The 12,339-nt window shown below is 44.2% G+C and overlaps 1 protein-coding gene across 3 annotated transcripts in view; it reads left to right on the top strand.

Moving 5' to 3' along the window:
- Positions 1 to 10,389, top strand: part of SH3PXD2A (SH3 and PX domains 2A) — a 214,259-nt gene extending 203,870 nt beyond the window's left edge. For all 3 annotated transcript variants that reach the window (XM_085307810.1, XM_085307819.1, XM_085307826.1), the window contains 4 exons: positions 3,071 to 3,405; positions 4,264 to 4,313; positions 6,437 to 6,556; positions 6,668 to 10,389. In XM_085307810.1, coding sequence (XP_085163936.1) covers positions 3,071 to 3,405; positions 4,264 to 4,313; positions 6,437 to 6,556; positions 6,668 to 8,563 — 2,401 coding nt within the window. In that variant the 3' untranslated portion in view covers positions 8,564 to 10,389. The remainder of the gene's footprint in view (positions 1 to 3,070; positions 3,406 to 4,263; positions 4,314 to 6,436; positions 6,557 to 6,667) is intronic.
- Positions 10,390 to 12,339: the final 1,950 nt, after the last annotated feature.

Here is a 12,339-nt window from a genome sequence, read left to right as displayed (position 1 = left end):
TCTATAGAGTTAGTGGATCTGTGTGCTTCCTAGTACGGCCCTAGTGCAGTTCACCAGCTGCCATGCCGCTCATTGCTTGGATCTTCTTTTGTTACCATCACCAGAGGTAATCTCATGGTGCCCGATCAGGATCGCAGGCAAGAGAAGGAGCAATGTGCTTCCTGAGGTTTCTTATTTGCCTGCTGCTTCATTTTGTGACTTGTCATGAGCCTGAGCCTGCCTACGTGATGAAGYGCAGTTGAAGTGGTGTTGGCTGAGCTGGAGCGAGAAGGAATYTGGGAGAAGATTTGCAGTATCTGCYGTAGGTTGAGAATGTGAACGAAGGAAAGATATTTATGATTCRATTCTCAGACACGAAATGAAGATTGTTACTGGTTCAAGATTTCTTGGTTACTACTTCCACCTAGAAAATGAGGAGATGAAATAGTCTTTGAAGGTGATCTTTGCAGAGGGCTTTGAGATTGCCAAATGCGGAGACTACGGTAAAAAGGCAAGCCTATTTGGCTTATATAAGTAGCTCTTATTTGTGGGGTTGCATCTGGCAGCTACAGCTTGGCATTAACTTCAAGTTGAATTTGCTAACTTGCACAAGCAACTGCCACCCTACGGAGGGTATGTTGTCCAGAGTTGTTAACTGTCCAGCCATTGCTGCTACTATTCATTGGAGAAACAGCACGAGATCAGAGGTGTCTGAAGCAGCAGGGTTATATGGGCTGATCCAAATACCTATAGTTGGCAGGAGAACTAACGGGCCAGTACAGAATCTATCTGTTGCTACCTTTCTGATCTTAAACATATTAAGTCTCCCATAAACGAAGGTGGAGGGGAAGTGTTTTTTCTTGATGATTTTGCACAATCACGCTCTGTTGAAAGTAACTTCTGGAACAGGAACGCTCAGTGTGTTGGCTGATGTGGCTTTCTTGTCTTGGCAGTCCACAGGCCTGACATCTCCAGATCATGTAAAGTTATAAGGTTCCTTCAAAACTATTTCCCTGATGTACAGGCAGCAGAAAGCCATGGTGCAAAAGGGCATGGAGTCATCATTTGTCACTGTTTGAAAGTGGCACTAAGATGCCACAGTAGGGGATATGGCATGTATTGAGGGTTACTTTTTGTTTTGGGTGTGTGTTGTGTTTGGGAGTGTGGGGGTTTGTTTTGGTTTTTGGAACTGATGTACGGTGCTTGATACYCTCACATCTTACCATAATCAGTTCCAGCACAAAACACTTACATTCCCTCCCTGGGTTGTTACTGCAAACCTCAGAGCCCTGCCTAGGGATTTCCAGCACAGACTGGTTCAGGGAGCGGAGCCTCAAAAGGAACAGGATTCTGTCAATACGAAGCATCTAGTCATGATGCCGTGCCGYGATGCAGTTTGGAAATTTGGATCTGTTGGAAGCCAGAGCAAGTCACTGCCATTGAGGGGGTCTTTTTGTTTGTTTTGTTTTGTTTTGTTAGCCTCCATGCTGCAAACCCAGCTCAGAGCTGTTTGGATGCTTTTCTTGAAGACTTGACACTAAACTCTGAACATGGGCAATCCCATACCTTTCTCTTCCTTATGTGGCAGGGCAGATAGGGAGAGGCGGTATCTGTTTGTTGCCCTGGTTGATCTAGATAGCCAGGGCAGGGAGAGAAGGGCAAACTTCTGGGCATAGTACTTTCAGCAAACAGCATGAGGACCTCTGACTTTTCATACAACAAGACCCTAACCAAGTTTATGGAAGCGCCCCCATGCTACATTGTTGTTTTTCTCCGGAAAGTCCCATTGCCGCTGAGTGTTTAGTGTGGTGAGTGAGCCYGGGATATGCCCTGCAGAAGAAATGTCACAGCTAATCTCAGAATCTAAGTGTTTGCATGACAAAGTTGCTCATCTGATAGAAAACCAGAGAATGGTTTGCTGGCATCCCCCTTCCCCTGCAGCTCCTTCCTCTGCTGTGTAATGAGTCTTCATTTTCATTAAAGAGCACTAGAGTCCTACTGTTTTAACCTTTGTATTTCCTGCAGATTTCCTGAGCACCGGGACTTTAATGGTGACTGCTTTCCCACTTATAGTTCAAGTGCCTGCCTTGGGTATCTTAAGAGATTAAAGGGAGAAAGGTTTCAGTGACTTGCTCTATAGCAAGGTAGGGTTTCATTAGGGAAAGCAGAGTTCATCCATGTGGGCTTCCCTGGAGTCTGATTGTAATCTGAAGTCCCTGCTGAGGTGTTAGGAGTGGCAGGAGTTAGAAAAACCATCATCCCAAAAGCCCAGTAGTGAAAAAATGACTCTAGTTTGAAGTATAGTAAGTGCAGTCAGTCTTGTGCTCTGGGAACGCTTACTGGATTCAGGTATCTGTTCAGATTTCCCAGTTTATTTCTTCAAATAGCCCTAGCTTGTTCAGGAAAATGAATCGCCATCAAAGCTATTTTTCTTTAGTCAAATAGTTTGTTGACCTTACACTGGCCACTGGCAGAGTAAGTTGCCATGCTGGATTTTTTTTTTTTTTTTTTTTTTTTTTTTTTTTTTTTTTTTTGAGTTAAGTCCTTAGAAAAGCTAATCGTTGGAGGAGGGCAGGGTCTGTTACAGTTGCTGGCTGGAGGCTTGCACAAAGTCCTGCATACTGCAGGCGTAAGACCTCTCTGCTGGGATGAATTTCACCCTTACTTCAGCTCTTTTCCATTATGAATTGCCCTTAGGATGGACTGAAATCCCTTACACATTTATTTGCCTTTTTGCTATATGAGGAAACAGTGAGTCTGTTCTCTATGATATAAATGTGGCATGAAACAAACTGGTGAAACTCTTCGCCTGGTGAGCAACTTCATTCCTTATCCAAAGAGCCTCCCTTATGGTGAGAAGTAACACTTCTTTTTACAGCAGTCAGCAGTTCACTGCTAGCTGAGCTGACTTTGAGATGCCTAATCAATAGGTAGCAGATGAATAAAGACCACAGTATCTTGTCTGAGAAGTGCAAGTTTAGTTTGATATAAAACTCCATCCTTTTTGCCTTAGTAATTGCACCTGGTATGCATGACATGGCTGTGTTTGTGACAATATTTCCTTTTTTATATTTTATTTTTTTATTTGCAGGTATCTCGGCAAAGAGGGCTGGGCCCCAGCTTCGTATCTGAAGAAGGCTAAGGATGATCTTCCATCTAGGAAAAAGAACTTAACTGGGCCAGTGGAAATCATAGGAAACATCATGGAGATCAGTAACCTGCTGAACAAGAAATCAGCCACTGACAAGGAAACTCAAGCAGAAAATGAGACCTCAGAATCCCACATCACCAAGAAGGAAATCAGTTTGCCCATCTTGTGCAACGACTCTAACGGCAATGCTATGATGACCCTAGACAAGCAGGCATCCAAACTGGCCCAGGGATCCCCAGCAATAGCAAGGATAGCACCACAAAGAGCTCAGATAAGTAAGGCAGTAAAGAAGTTTGGATTTCCACTGGTTTGCAATGTCTTTTTCTGCATTTTGTAGGTGACATTCTGTCAGCTAAGGCCCTGTGTGTCCCAGTCTTGCAGCTGCACAAGCAGATCTTTGCGCTTGTCTGTGGATCTGCAGGGACTCCAGGACACACTCATCCACTAGCAGCGATAGAGTTTGTTTGCTTTTGTACAAGGGCTGCTACTTATATATCTTAGCTGGTATGCAGTTACTTAATATTTTCTTTTTTTCCAGAGAAGTGTTCTATCTTTTGAACACTCTAAAATGTGCTCCCTCGCCTCCSCTCTGTAATGCAGATCATGTGATGGTGTGTTTGAGTCAAGGAGACCACCTATACTTTTTCTCTTACTTTTTGTTTTGCTGTTTTGGGGCAAGTTGCTATGATGTGCATTTTTACTRTGTCATCTGCAAAATGCAGATTTTTAACTCTAGTCTGTGCAAGGGATGGCAAGGTACTATGGCTGAAGAGACTGAGTGTTATTAAATCAGTGGACTATTTTTACTGCTGGGGGGAAACTCGACTCTAAGCCAATTCCTTGCTGGCCATTCTCCAGCAGAGCTGGTCAGTTCCAGCAGAAAATATAATCTACTATTTTCTGGCAGTGATTTTCTCTTAAACTTCCTAGCTTTACTGAGATGAATAGCAAATTTATCTTGGTATCTCTAACATTCCCTCATATTTTCCTATATTATTTCAGAGAAATGCCTCAAATATTGCAAATAGTGACTTCTAATACTCTCAAGCTGCATAACACAGTAGGGAGCTCTTGAAGAATGTGTTTAGCAGTACTTTTAAAGTTAAACTCTCTCCTCCTCCTTTCTTGCTCAGGTTCTCCAAATTTAAGAACAAGGCCTCCCCCGCGAAGAGAATCCAGTCTGGTTTGTATTGATTTATGSTATATAGAGGCAGTGGGATAGGTGTGCTGATGTGTGTTTAAGAGACTTCCTATAGCTGCACAAGCGAGTGTCCGAGAGGTGCTTTATTTGCATGGCTGTTCATTTTATTATTTAAGTATTGAACAGACTTCTGAACATCCTGATGTTAATTGAGGGATTTTTGTTTTTTAAAATGTTGCCCCAATTGTGTGCTGTGCAGGAGCATTAAAGCCCCCTTGGATGACTCAAAAGGGTTAAAGTTCTTCTGGAAGATTTTTGGCCAARGCAGTGGCTAACTGCCGTCTTACAGTGGCAGAGCACGTCTTTAGCAACTAGGAATGTCTCGCCTCCTTCCATCACTCCCATCTTTGAGGTGGCTGCATCTCACTGTTGTATGTATTTACAGTGACTTGGGATCTTACGGGAGGATGCTTACTACAGAAATGAGAGCTCCTGTGGTTGTTTTAAAGCTGGAATTCTGGAAGTTTGGACCGCCTTTTAAGACTAGGGCTGTCATCTTCATATGGGGGCTACTCAGTAATCCAGCTGCAAAAAAGTCAAAAGTCATGCTAAAAACTTGTTTATGGCCAGGCCATAATACTCGACTTTGCACGCTTTATGAACAGCATGTGATTTGTAGTTCTTCTGTGTCATCTGAGACATCTCTTAATAACCTGGACGAATAGCATGCTAACATTTTCTTCCTATTTCACTTTGCATTATTTTCAATTAGACTTTGTTTTGACAAGGCTACTAAACTTAATTCCATGCAAAAATAACAGTGATAATACATGTGAAACCCTGAACATGTCTACTGTTTCCAATTATCTTCACTTAACCCAAACCATCCTATTATCTGAAGGCATTTTATTATACTGCATCTTTTACTATATTTCAGCATTTATAGTGCTGAAACAKCTAATTAAAACATTGTTAGATATGGTTCCTAAGGTGCAGTGATGTGTTCTCTGCAAAGTGCCACATGCTGTGCGTGATGAAACACAGCTTGTTAGCTGCAATGAGGATCTCAAACCAGAGAGCATGTGAATAAAGCGCGGTGAATCCTTTTCTTTCCTCTTATTGATAGCTTTAGGATCATCTTGTGTCTCTTGCTGTCCTGTGTCCATATGTTGCAGGTCTGCCCTGTATTCTTGAGATCCTGACATGCTACCCTTACGCTAGCACTGAGTGGAACTCAAGCTGTGAAGTTTCACCATCCTCTAGTCATTCTGTAGACAAGCAGTGTGATGATCTGAAAAGCTTTGGATATTGAAATTCTTGAAGAGACTCTCATGCCAATTACCACTTTACAAATATTTTTAAAAAATTCTAAAATGCATAAATGTAAAGGCACCTAGCTTTTAGAGCAGTCTGGTATGCTGCCAGAATGGTTTTAAGTAGCAATGTCTTGTTTCTCATRGAGCCTCTATGCAATTCAAATGCAGGCTGTGCTGGCATTCAGGTGTTGGGGCTGAGCAGAGGTTCTGGTTCACCCTCAAGTCCTTCCCCTACCACTCTGGCTTTAGCTGAAAAGTGCTACAGGGTTCTGAGATCTCTGTTTTTGCTACAGAAGATTCCCRTTATGTCATATCATTACAGAATTCAGGCTATTTAAAGTTCAGGAGCAGATGAAGAGCAATAAYACATTAGCATTATATCTGTTAAAATATTATACTTGTAATATTTTACCTGGGAATGGGCAGAATCTTACACGYGCCTAGTGCAATGCAATTTTCTATAGTTGTAACAAGCCAACCAAAACTGAATCTTTCTGTACAAAATATCGGACTAAATGGACTATTGTTTCTGTGRCTGGAATGGCAGGGCACGCTTTATGGCCTATCAGTAAAAGTTTTACTGTTCAGGTAAAGATTATCACAGTTTTAATAGCTAGTGAAGGAGTCATGAACAGAGTATAGTTTGAAAGGCCTTCTCTCTTGTGGCCCATTTCTGTCAGCTTCTACTCCAGAGAATCAAGAAGTTATCATTAGGAAGTAGCATGGAAAGGAGGAAGAGTTTTATTGAACAGCACATCTAAGAAGGCAAATATTTTTTTTTAAACTGATGCTACTCAGCTCGCTGTTTCTTTTTGGTTTAATTGAACAAAACTACTTCTTTTGCTCTAGGGTTTTCAGTTGCCCAAACCACCAGAGCCGCCCTCTGTGGAAGTAGAGTACTACACTATTGCAGAGTTCCAGTCTTGTATCTCTGATGGGATAAGCTTTCGTGGAGGACAAAAGGCAGAGGTGAGCCATGCCAGTGCAGCTGGGAAAATAATAATGCTCAGCTGTTGCGGAAGACTGAGTGAAAAGCAATTGGTTAAGATTTTGCCTAACATGTTCCTTGTCATCTCATAGGTTATAGAAAAGAATTCTGGTGGCTGGTGGTATGTGCAGATTGGAGAGAAGGAAGGATGGGCTCCAGCATCTTACATTGACAAGAGGAAGAAGCCGAATTTAAACAGAAGAACTAGTACTTTAACCCGTCCAAAGGTTCCTCCCCCAGCACCTCCCAGTAAACCAAAAGACACCGAAGAAGGAACAACTCCTGGGACTGTTTCTTCAGGGGAAGCCCAGGACTCTCCCCACAAGCTCAAATATGAAGAACCTGAGTATGATGTGCCTGCCTTTGGCTTTGACTCAGAGTGTGAAGTGAATGAAAGCCATCGTGAAGAGAGCACTCCTGAAAAACGATTGTTTCAGCCACTCAAGCCTTCTTCTGTGTCATCACTTCAGAAAACAAAGTTCAAAGTAGGAGAGTCTTCAGAGGATGTTGCCCATGAAGAAGAGACCATCTATGAGAATGAGGGATTCAGGCGTTATGCGGAAGATGCTTTATCCAACAAGGAATCTAGTGGAGACTCTGACTCTCAGAAAAGCTCTTCTCTCTCCTTGATCCAAAGGAACTCTCCATGTTCCAGCTCTCCTAAAACATCACTTGTGAAGTCCAAGACTGACAGAAGCATCCTGCCTGATCTTGGAAAATGTCACTACTCTAGGAGTGAGGAGACAAAACCAAGGTCAGCTTCAGATGTTGGCTTACGTAGCATGCCAAGAACAGGTGTGAAGAAGGAGCCTGGGCAGAGCCCTTCCATTAGAGCAAAGCCAATTGTTAGGCCCAAACCCTTCCTGAACAAGGCAGAGTCTCAGAGCCAGGAAAAAATGGATATCAGCACTTTAAGACGTCAGCTGAGGCCAACTGGGCAACTCAGAGGTGGACTTAAAGGTTCAAGAAGTGAAGAGTCTGAGAGCCCCCCACACACAGCTTCTGAGAACCAGGAAGATCCTGTTAGAAGGAGCTCAGCTGATCTCATTACAGCTCCTTCTCGTGGTGTTTTTTGCTCCAGCCATCAGGCCAAAACTGAGCAAGAAAATGATTCCAGATGTTTATATGTGACCACTGACTCATACCAAAAGRTACAGGATTCTGAAATTTGCTTCCCGGCAGGAGTAGAAGTAGAAGTGCTGGAAAAGCAAGCCAGTGGGTGGTGGTACCTGAAATATGGAGATATGGAAGGCTGGGCTCCTTCGCATTATTTGACTCTTGCTGATAACCAGCAAGAAACCACAGCAGCAGAGACAGATGCCTCACTTGCCAAGAACAGGAAAAATGAAAACAAGTCAAACAGTTTAGAGAAGATAGAGAAGAGAGTACAGGCTTTGAACACTATCAACCAAAGCAAACGTGCAACACCGCCCATCCCAAGCAAACCTCCTGGTGGTTTTTCAAAAACATCAGGGCCAGTCAAAATGAGGAATGGTGTGAGGCAGCTTGCTGTCCGGCCACAGTCAGTGTTTGTGTCTCCACCGCCAAAGGAAAACAACCTGTCATGCTCCTTGCGCAGAAACGAGTCTTTAACATCCACAGATCATCTTAGGACCGTCCGTCGGAATTCCTCCTTCAGTAACGCACGATCGCAGCCGGGCGACACCAAGGGAAAGCAGGCTGAGAGGTCGGGCACAGAGGGCTCAGAGACAACCTCCAACCTCCCCACCCAGAGGAATGGGATCCCCGTGTCCACTGTCAGGCCAAAACCCATTGAAAAATCCCAGTTCATCCACAACAATCTCAAGGACATCTATGTTTCCATTGCAGACTATGAAGGGGATGAAGAGACTGCAGGGTTTCAGGAAGGTGTCTGCATGGAGGTCCTGGAAAGGAACCCAAATGGCTGGTGGTACTGCCAGATCATGAATGGTGTGAAACCATTCAAAGGCTGGGTGCCCTCAAATTATTTGGAGAAAAAGAACTAATGTTGCAATGTCTCTAATTCCCTAATTTATACTGTTTCTGCTGTGTACATGTGGAAAAAACAATTGCTACACGAAAAGACGTTGTCCTGTGCCCGAGTCTGTACAAAGGGACAAAGGAGTCTGTCTATGCTGCAGACATATCTGCCATGTTCTGGAGAGGTTTGTGGGGTTAAGGTGTCATAAGCAACTATGAGGAAGATACAGCATAGTCAAATGCCTTTTTGTGAAGTTGTTAATAATCTTGTATGTGTAACAGGGTATGACATCCCATCTTTGCCGTTATTGATAGGAAACCAAATGCGTGCCTTTTGTGAGAGAAATACAGATGCATCTGCTTGAGGAGTTTAGTGCCGAAGTCTGGTGTTTTACAGTTTTGGCTCCCTTTCTCCTCATTCTTGTCCATACATGGAATATCCAAGAGTTTTGGATGTGTTTCCACAACTTACTAACAGTGAGAAGCAAATGGAAATTGCATTCTGAAACACAGAGGGACTTGAACCCTTTGGAGAAGCTTACTTCTTTCCTCTTCTCAGCAGTTGGTTGGTCCAGAGTTGGAGCCTTTTCATCGTGGAGAGATTTGGCTTCTGACTTCAGCTGTGTTTTGTTGTTACTGCTAACTCCCCAGAAATGGCAATCAGGTGGTATTGGTTGGGGGCTCTTTTTTGTTTCCTTTTGTTCTCTGTCTAGTTCTTTGAGTTGGGTTTTCAGGTGTTCTAGGGCAGTGATGCCTACTGGTGCTTATACAAAACAAACCCCCACAAACCCTATGCTTAAGCACATTGATTACTTTGTAGGCTCCATATTTAGTTCTGTGCCTGACTCCTTCCAGGAGATCTCTGATTCTCTTCCCAGAATTTGGTTTCTCAAAGTGATCATAATATGAAAATGTACAAAACTCCCTTAAGGCACTGAAGACGAGAAAGCTGTCGAAGGTGTCAACTCTTTTTGTGATCTCTCTGAGTCCAAGCATACTGACTGCTGGCAAGGCCCACAAAAGTATTAGTTAGAAATAGCTGTAACCTTCTGCAACATCAGTGTTTACAAAGAGGGAGGAAAAAAAGCCATCAAACTCGGTCTGCACATCCTAATTTGTATATTTTGGGGGATTTTTTTATGTTTTGTTTTTGTCTTTTTTTTTTGTGCATTCTGAGTTTACTTTAATTTTTTTTGTCTTGGTTTACCAGAAAAGACTTAATACTGAAGTAGGAGCCAAATGTGTGTTTCCATTCCCACTTGAATCCAGAAGAGTACATTTGTACTGGAACGTGTGTTGGGGCTTTTCAGGCTCAGAGATCTTAATATCAAAGCAGTTAGGTCTAAAATGCATGTAATCAGGAAGCTGCCTCTTCTAATTCCTCTTCCGTTTGCCTTYCTTAACTCGTGCTTTGAAACGTGGCGCCCAGGAGGTAGAGTGGTGGGAAATGGAAGAGGCATCCATTGGAAAAGGCTTGCAATTTGGTGTTATTCCTGAGGTAGCCAACTCTTGTACTGTAAATATCGGCTAAATCCCTACTGTACTTGACAAAGTCATGCTTTTTTTTTTTTTTAATGGCCTTATTAAGTGATTAAGATTGATGTTTGGTTCCTCTAAATAATAGGCAGCATTGTGTATCTATTTTAAGGGGGAAGGGGCAGACTATTTCACTACTGGCTTACACAAAACGATACGTGCCCTTTCTTCCACCAGACCTTCATACCAATTTGACTTGGGAGGTAAAGGTTATAAAGTCTTTAAGTAGCTGGGATTAAGGGATTGAGTAAAATAGCACAACAATATCATGTGTTACCAGGGATGTTTCTCTGCCAAAAAAAAATTATACAATTTATACGTTGTTCTTGTCTTTTTTTTTTTTAATTTTTTGGTGTGGTTTGGTSTTCTTTTTTTATTAATTGCTTTGCTAACATTGAGAGAGAGTCGCCTACAGCAAAGCTGGCTGATGTCCTCTTGTTAGCTTCGAACGCAGGTGGCACGAGTGGCCACGGGCAGTGCCGCGGTCCCGGCAGCCCCCCGAGCGGAGAGGGAGGGCGTCCGGTTGGGATCCGCTTAAACCGGGGTGGCCGGAGAAGGAGGTGTCCCCGCACGTCGGCCCCTACCCCGACGCGCGGAGCCCGCCTTGGACCTCAYGTCTTGCTCCGTGATGTATATGGATGTATCCAGTTAGCTACATCTCTCTGGATCTCTTTCTGAGGCGCTGCGGCCCCGTCTCTCGTGCTTCTCCCCGTTTTTAGTTGTACTAATATGGCAGCAGCCACTAAAGGCTGCTGGAGCTGTTGTGAGATTGTAATAGAAGTATTATATTCTTCTGCTGGACAGTATTAAATAGAGCAATACATAGAGTTATCTGCTAGATTGCAGTACTAATAGTAGTGACTTAGCGACTCGTATTAATGTTGTTATGATTTATTTTTAACAATAATGATGCGGAAGTGGTTCATTATTTTGAATTAATGCACTTTAACAGGAAAAGTAACCAAAATGGAAGCCAATGCAGAGAACTAAGTGCATTATTTAAAGGTGCAGTATATAATTATCACTTTCTTGAAGCACATATTTATTGAGAATTAACTTATTATTTAACATACACTCAAGTTTTGGTTAGAAACGTTCCCACGAGGCCGCCTCTGTGGCAGGAAGGCAAAAGCACAGCTCTCAAACCCGCTTCGAGCGRCCACGGCCGGGGCTCCTGCCCCGGGGCCGGGAGAGCAGCCCGCGGCCCCCGGCCGAAGCGCCCTTCGCTCCCGGGGGCCCGCGGCCCCTCTGGGCTCGGGCTCGCCGGGCCCCTCCGAGTCCGCTAACGGAGAGGGTCTGCCCAGAAAGCGCGGGCAGGGGGAAGGCCCCCGTTTCGGCRGGGCTGCCGCGTGCGGCCGAGGGGCTCGTCCCGCTGGCGGGAGGGACGGGCACTGGCCCACTGCCCAGGGCGCCCCAGCAACGATTTGGTCCAGCTCTAGTGTTTAAAAGGGCACTTTTTTTTTAAGTAAAGACCAAAAAAGAAAAAAAAAATTGTTCCCTTCCCCTCTTACGTTTTTCCATGATCTCTCAGTGATTTTATTTCAACTGTGGGATCAGGAAAATCTATCTACATGTATTTTTTTTTTCTTTAATCCTCCCCCCTCAGCGAGCAGCCAGCGTGTAGCGAGCTCCGCTGGCAGCCCGAGTGGCGAGCCGTGTTCCCCGCCGGCTGCGAAACCCCGTGAGCGGCCTTAAACCTCGCCGGAAAAGCCGGCTGCGGGGTGCACGACCTGGGCGGGTGACTCGGAGGACGGCGGAGCGCTGAAAGGCTTGTGGAGCTTTTCTAGACCGCTGTCGCCTTAAGCTTTATATACTAAATTTGTCAGAACTGACACTGGATCGAGAGCAATATTTATAAGTAACGTACACCTCAGTGAACACTCAATGCAGAAATCAATAGTACTGTTTAAATTTAATTTAATTTTATTTTTCCCCCCCCACACACACACATGCTCTCCCGGTCTGATTTAGTCTTGAACCAGACGTAAGAGGAAGAGCCCTGCGGGGCGTCGGAAAAGCCATGTGAGGCGGGAGGGAGCCCTCCTCCGGGAGGCCGAGGAGGCTGCTGGCGCCGCGCGCTCGCCGGCTGCCCGTGCTTTCCCCAAAAGAGTCTCGAATCCAGGCCAGCAGGAACCCCCCACATCCGATTCCGTGAGACCAAATTTGAGAATGTGAAAATTGTGTTTTGCTGTATACTGCAACTTTAAYGATAATGAGCACTTCTGAGTTCGTTATTGAGGTTTATATAATGCCTGAAAAGTTTAAT

Source organism: Rhea americana, unplaced genomic scaffold, assembly GCF_003343005.1.
Source record: "Rhea americana isolate MKP2758 unplaced genomic scaffold, rheAme1 scaffold_104, whole genome shotgun sequence".
NCBI lineage: Eukaryota > Metazoa > Chordata > Aves > Rheiformes > Rheidae > Rhea > Rhea americana.
This window is presented reverse-complemented; position numbering and strand designations above follow the sequence as displayed.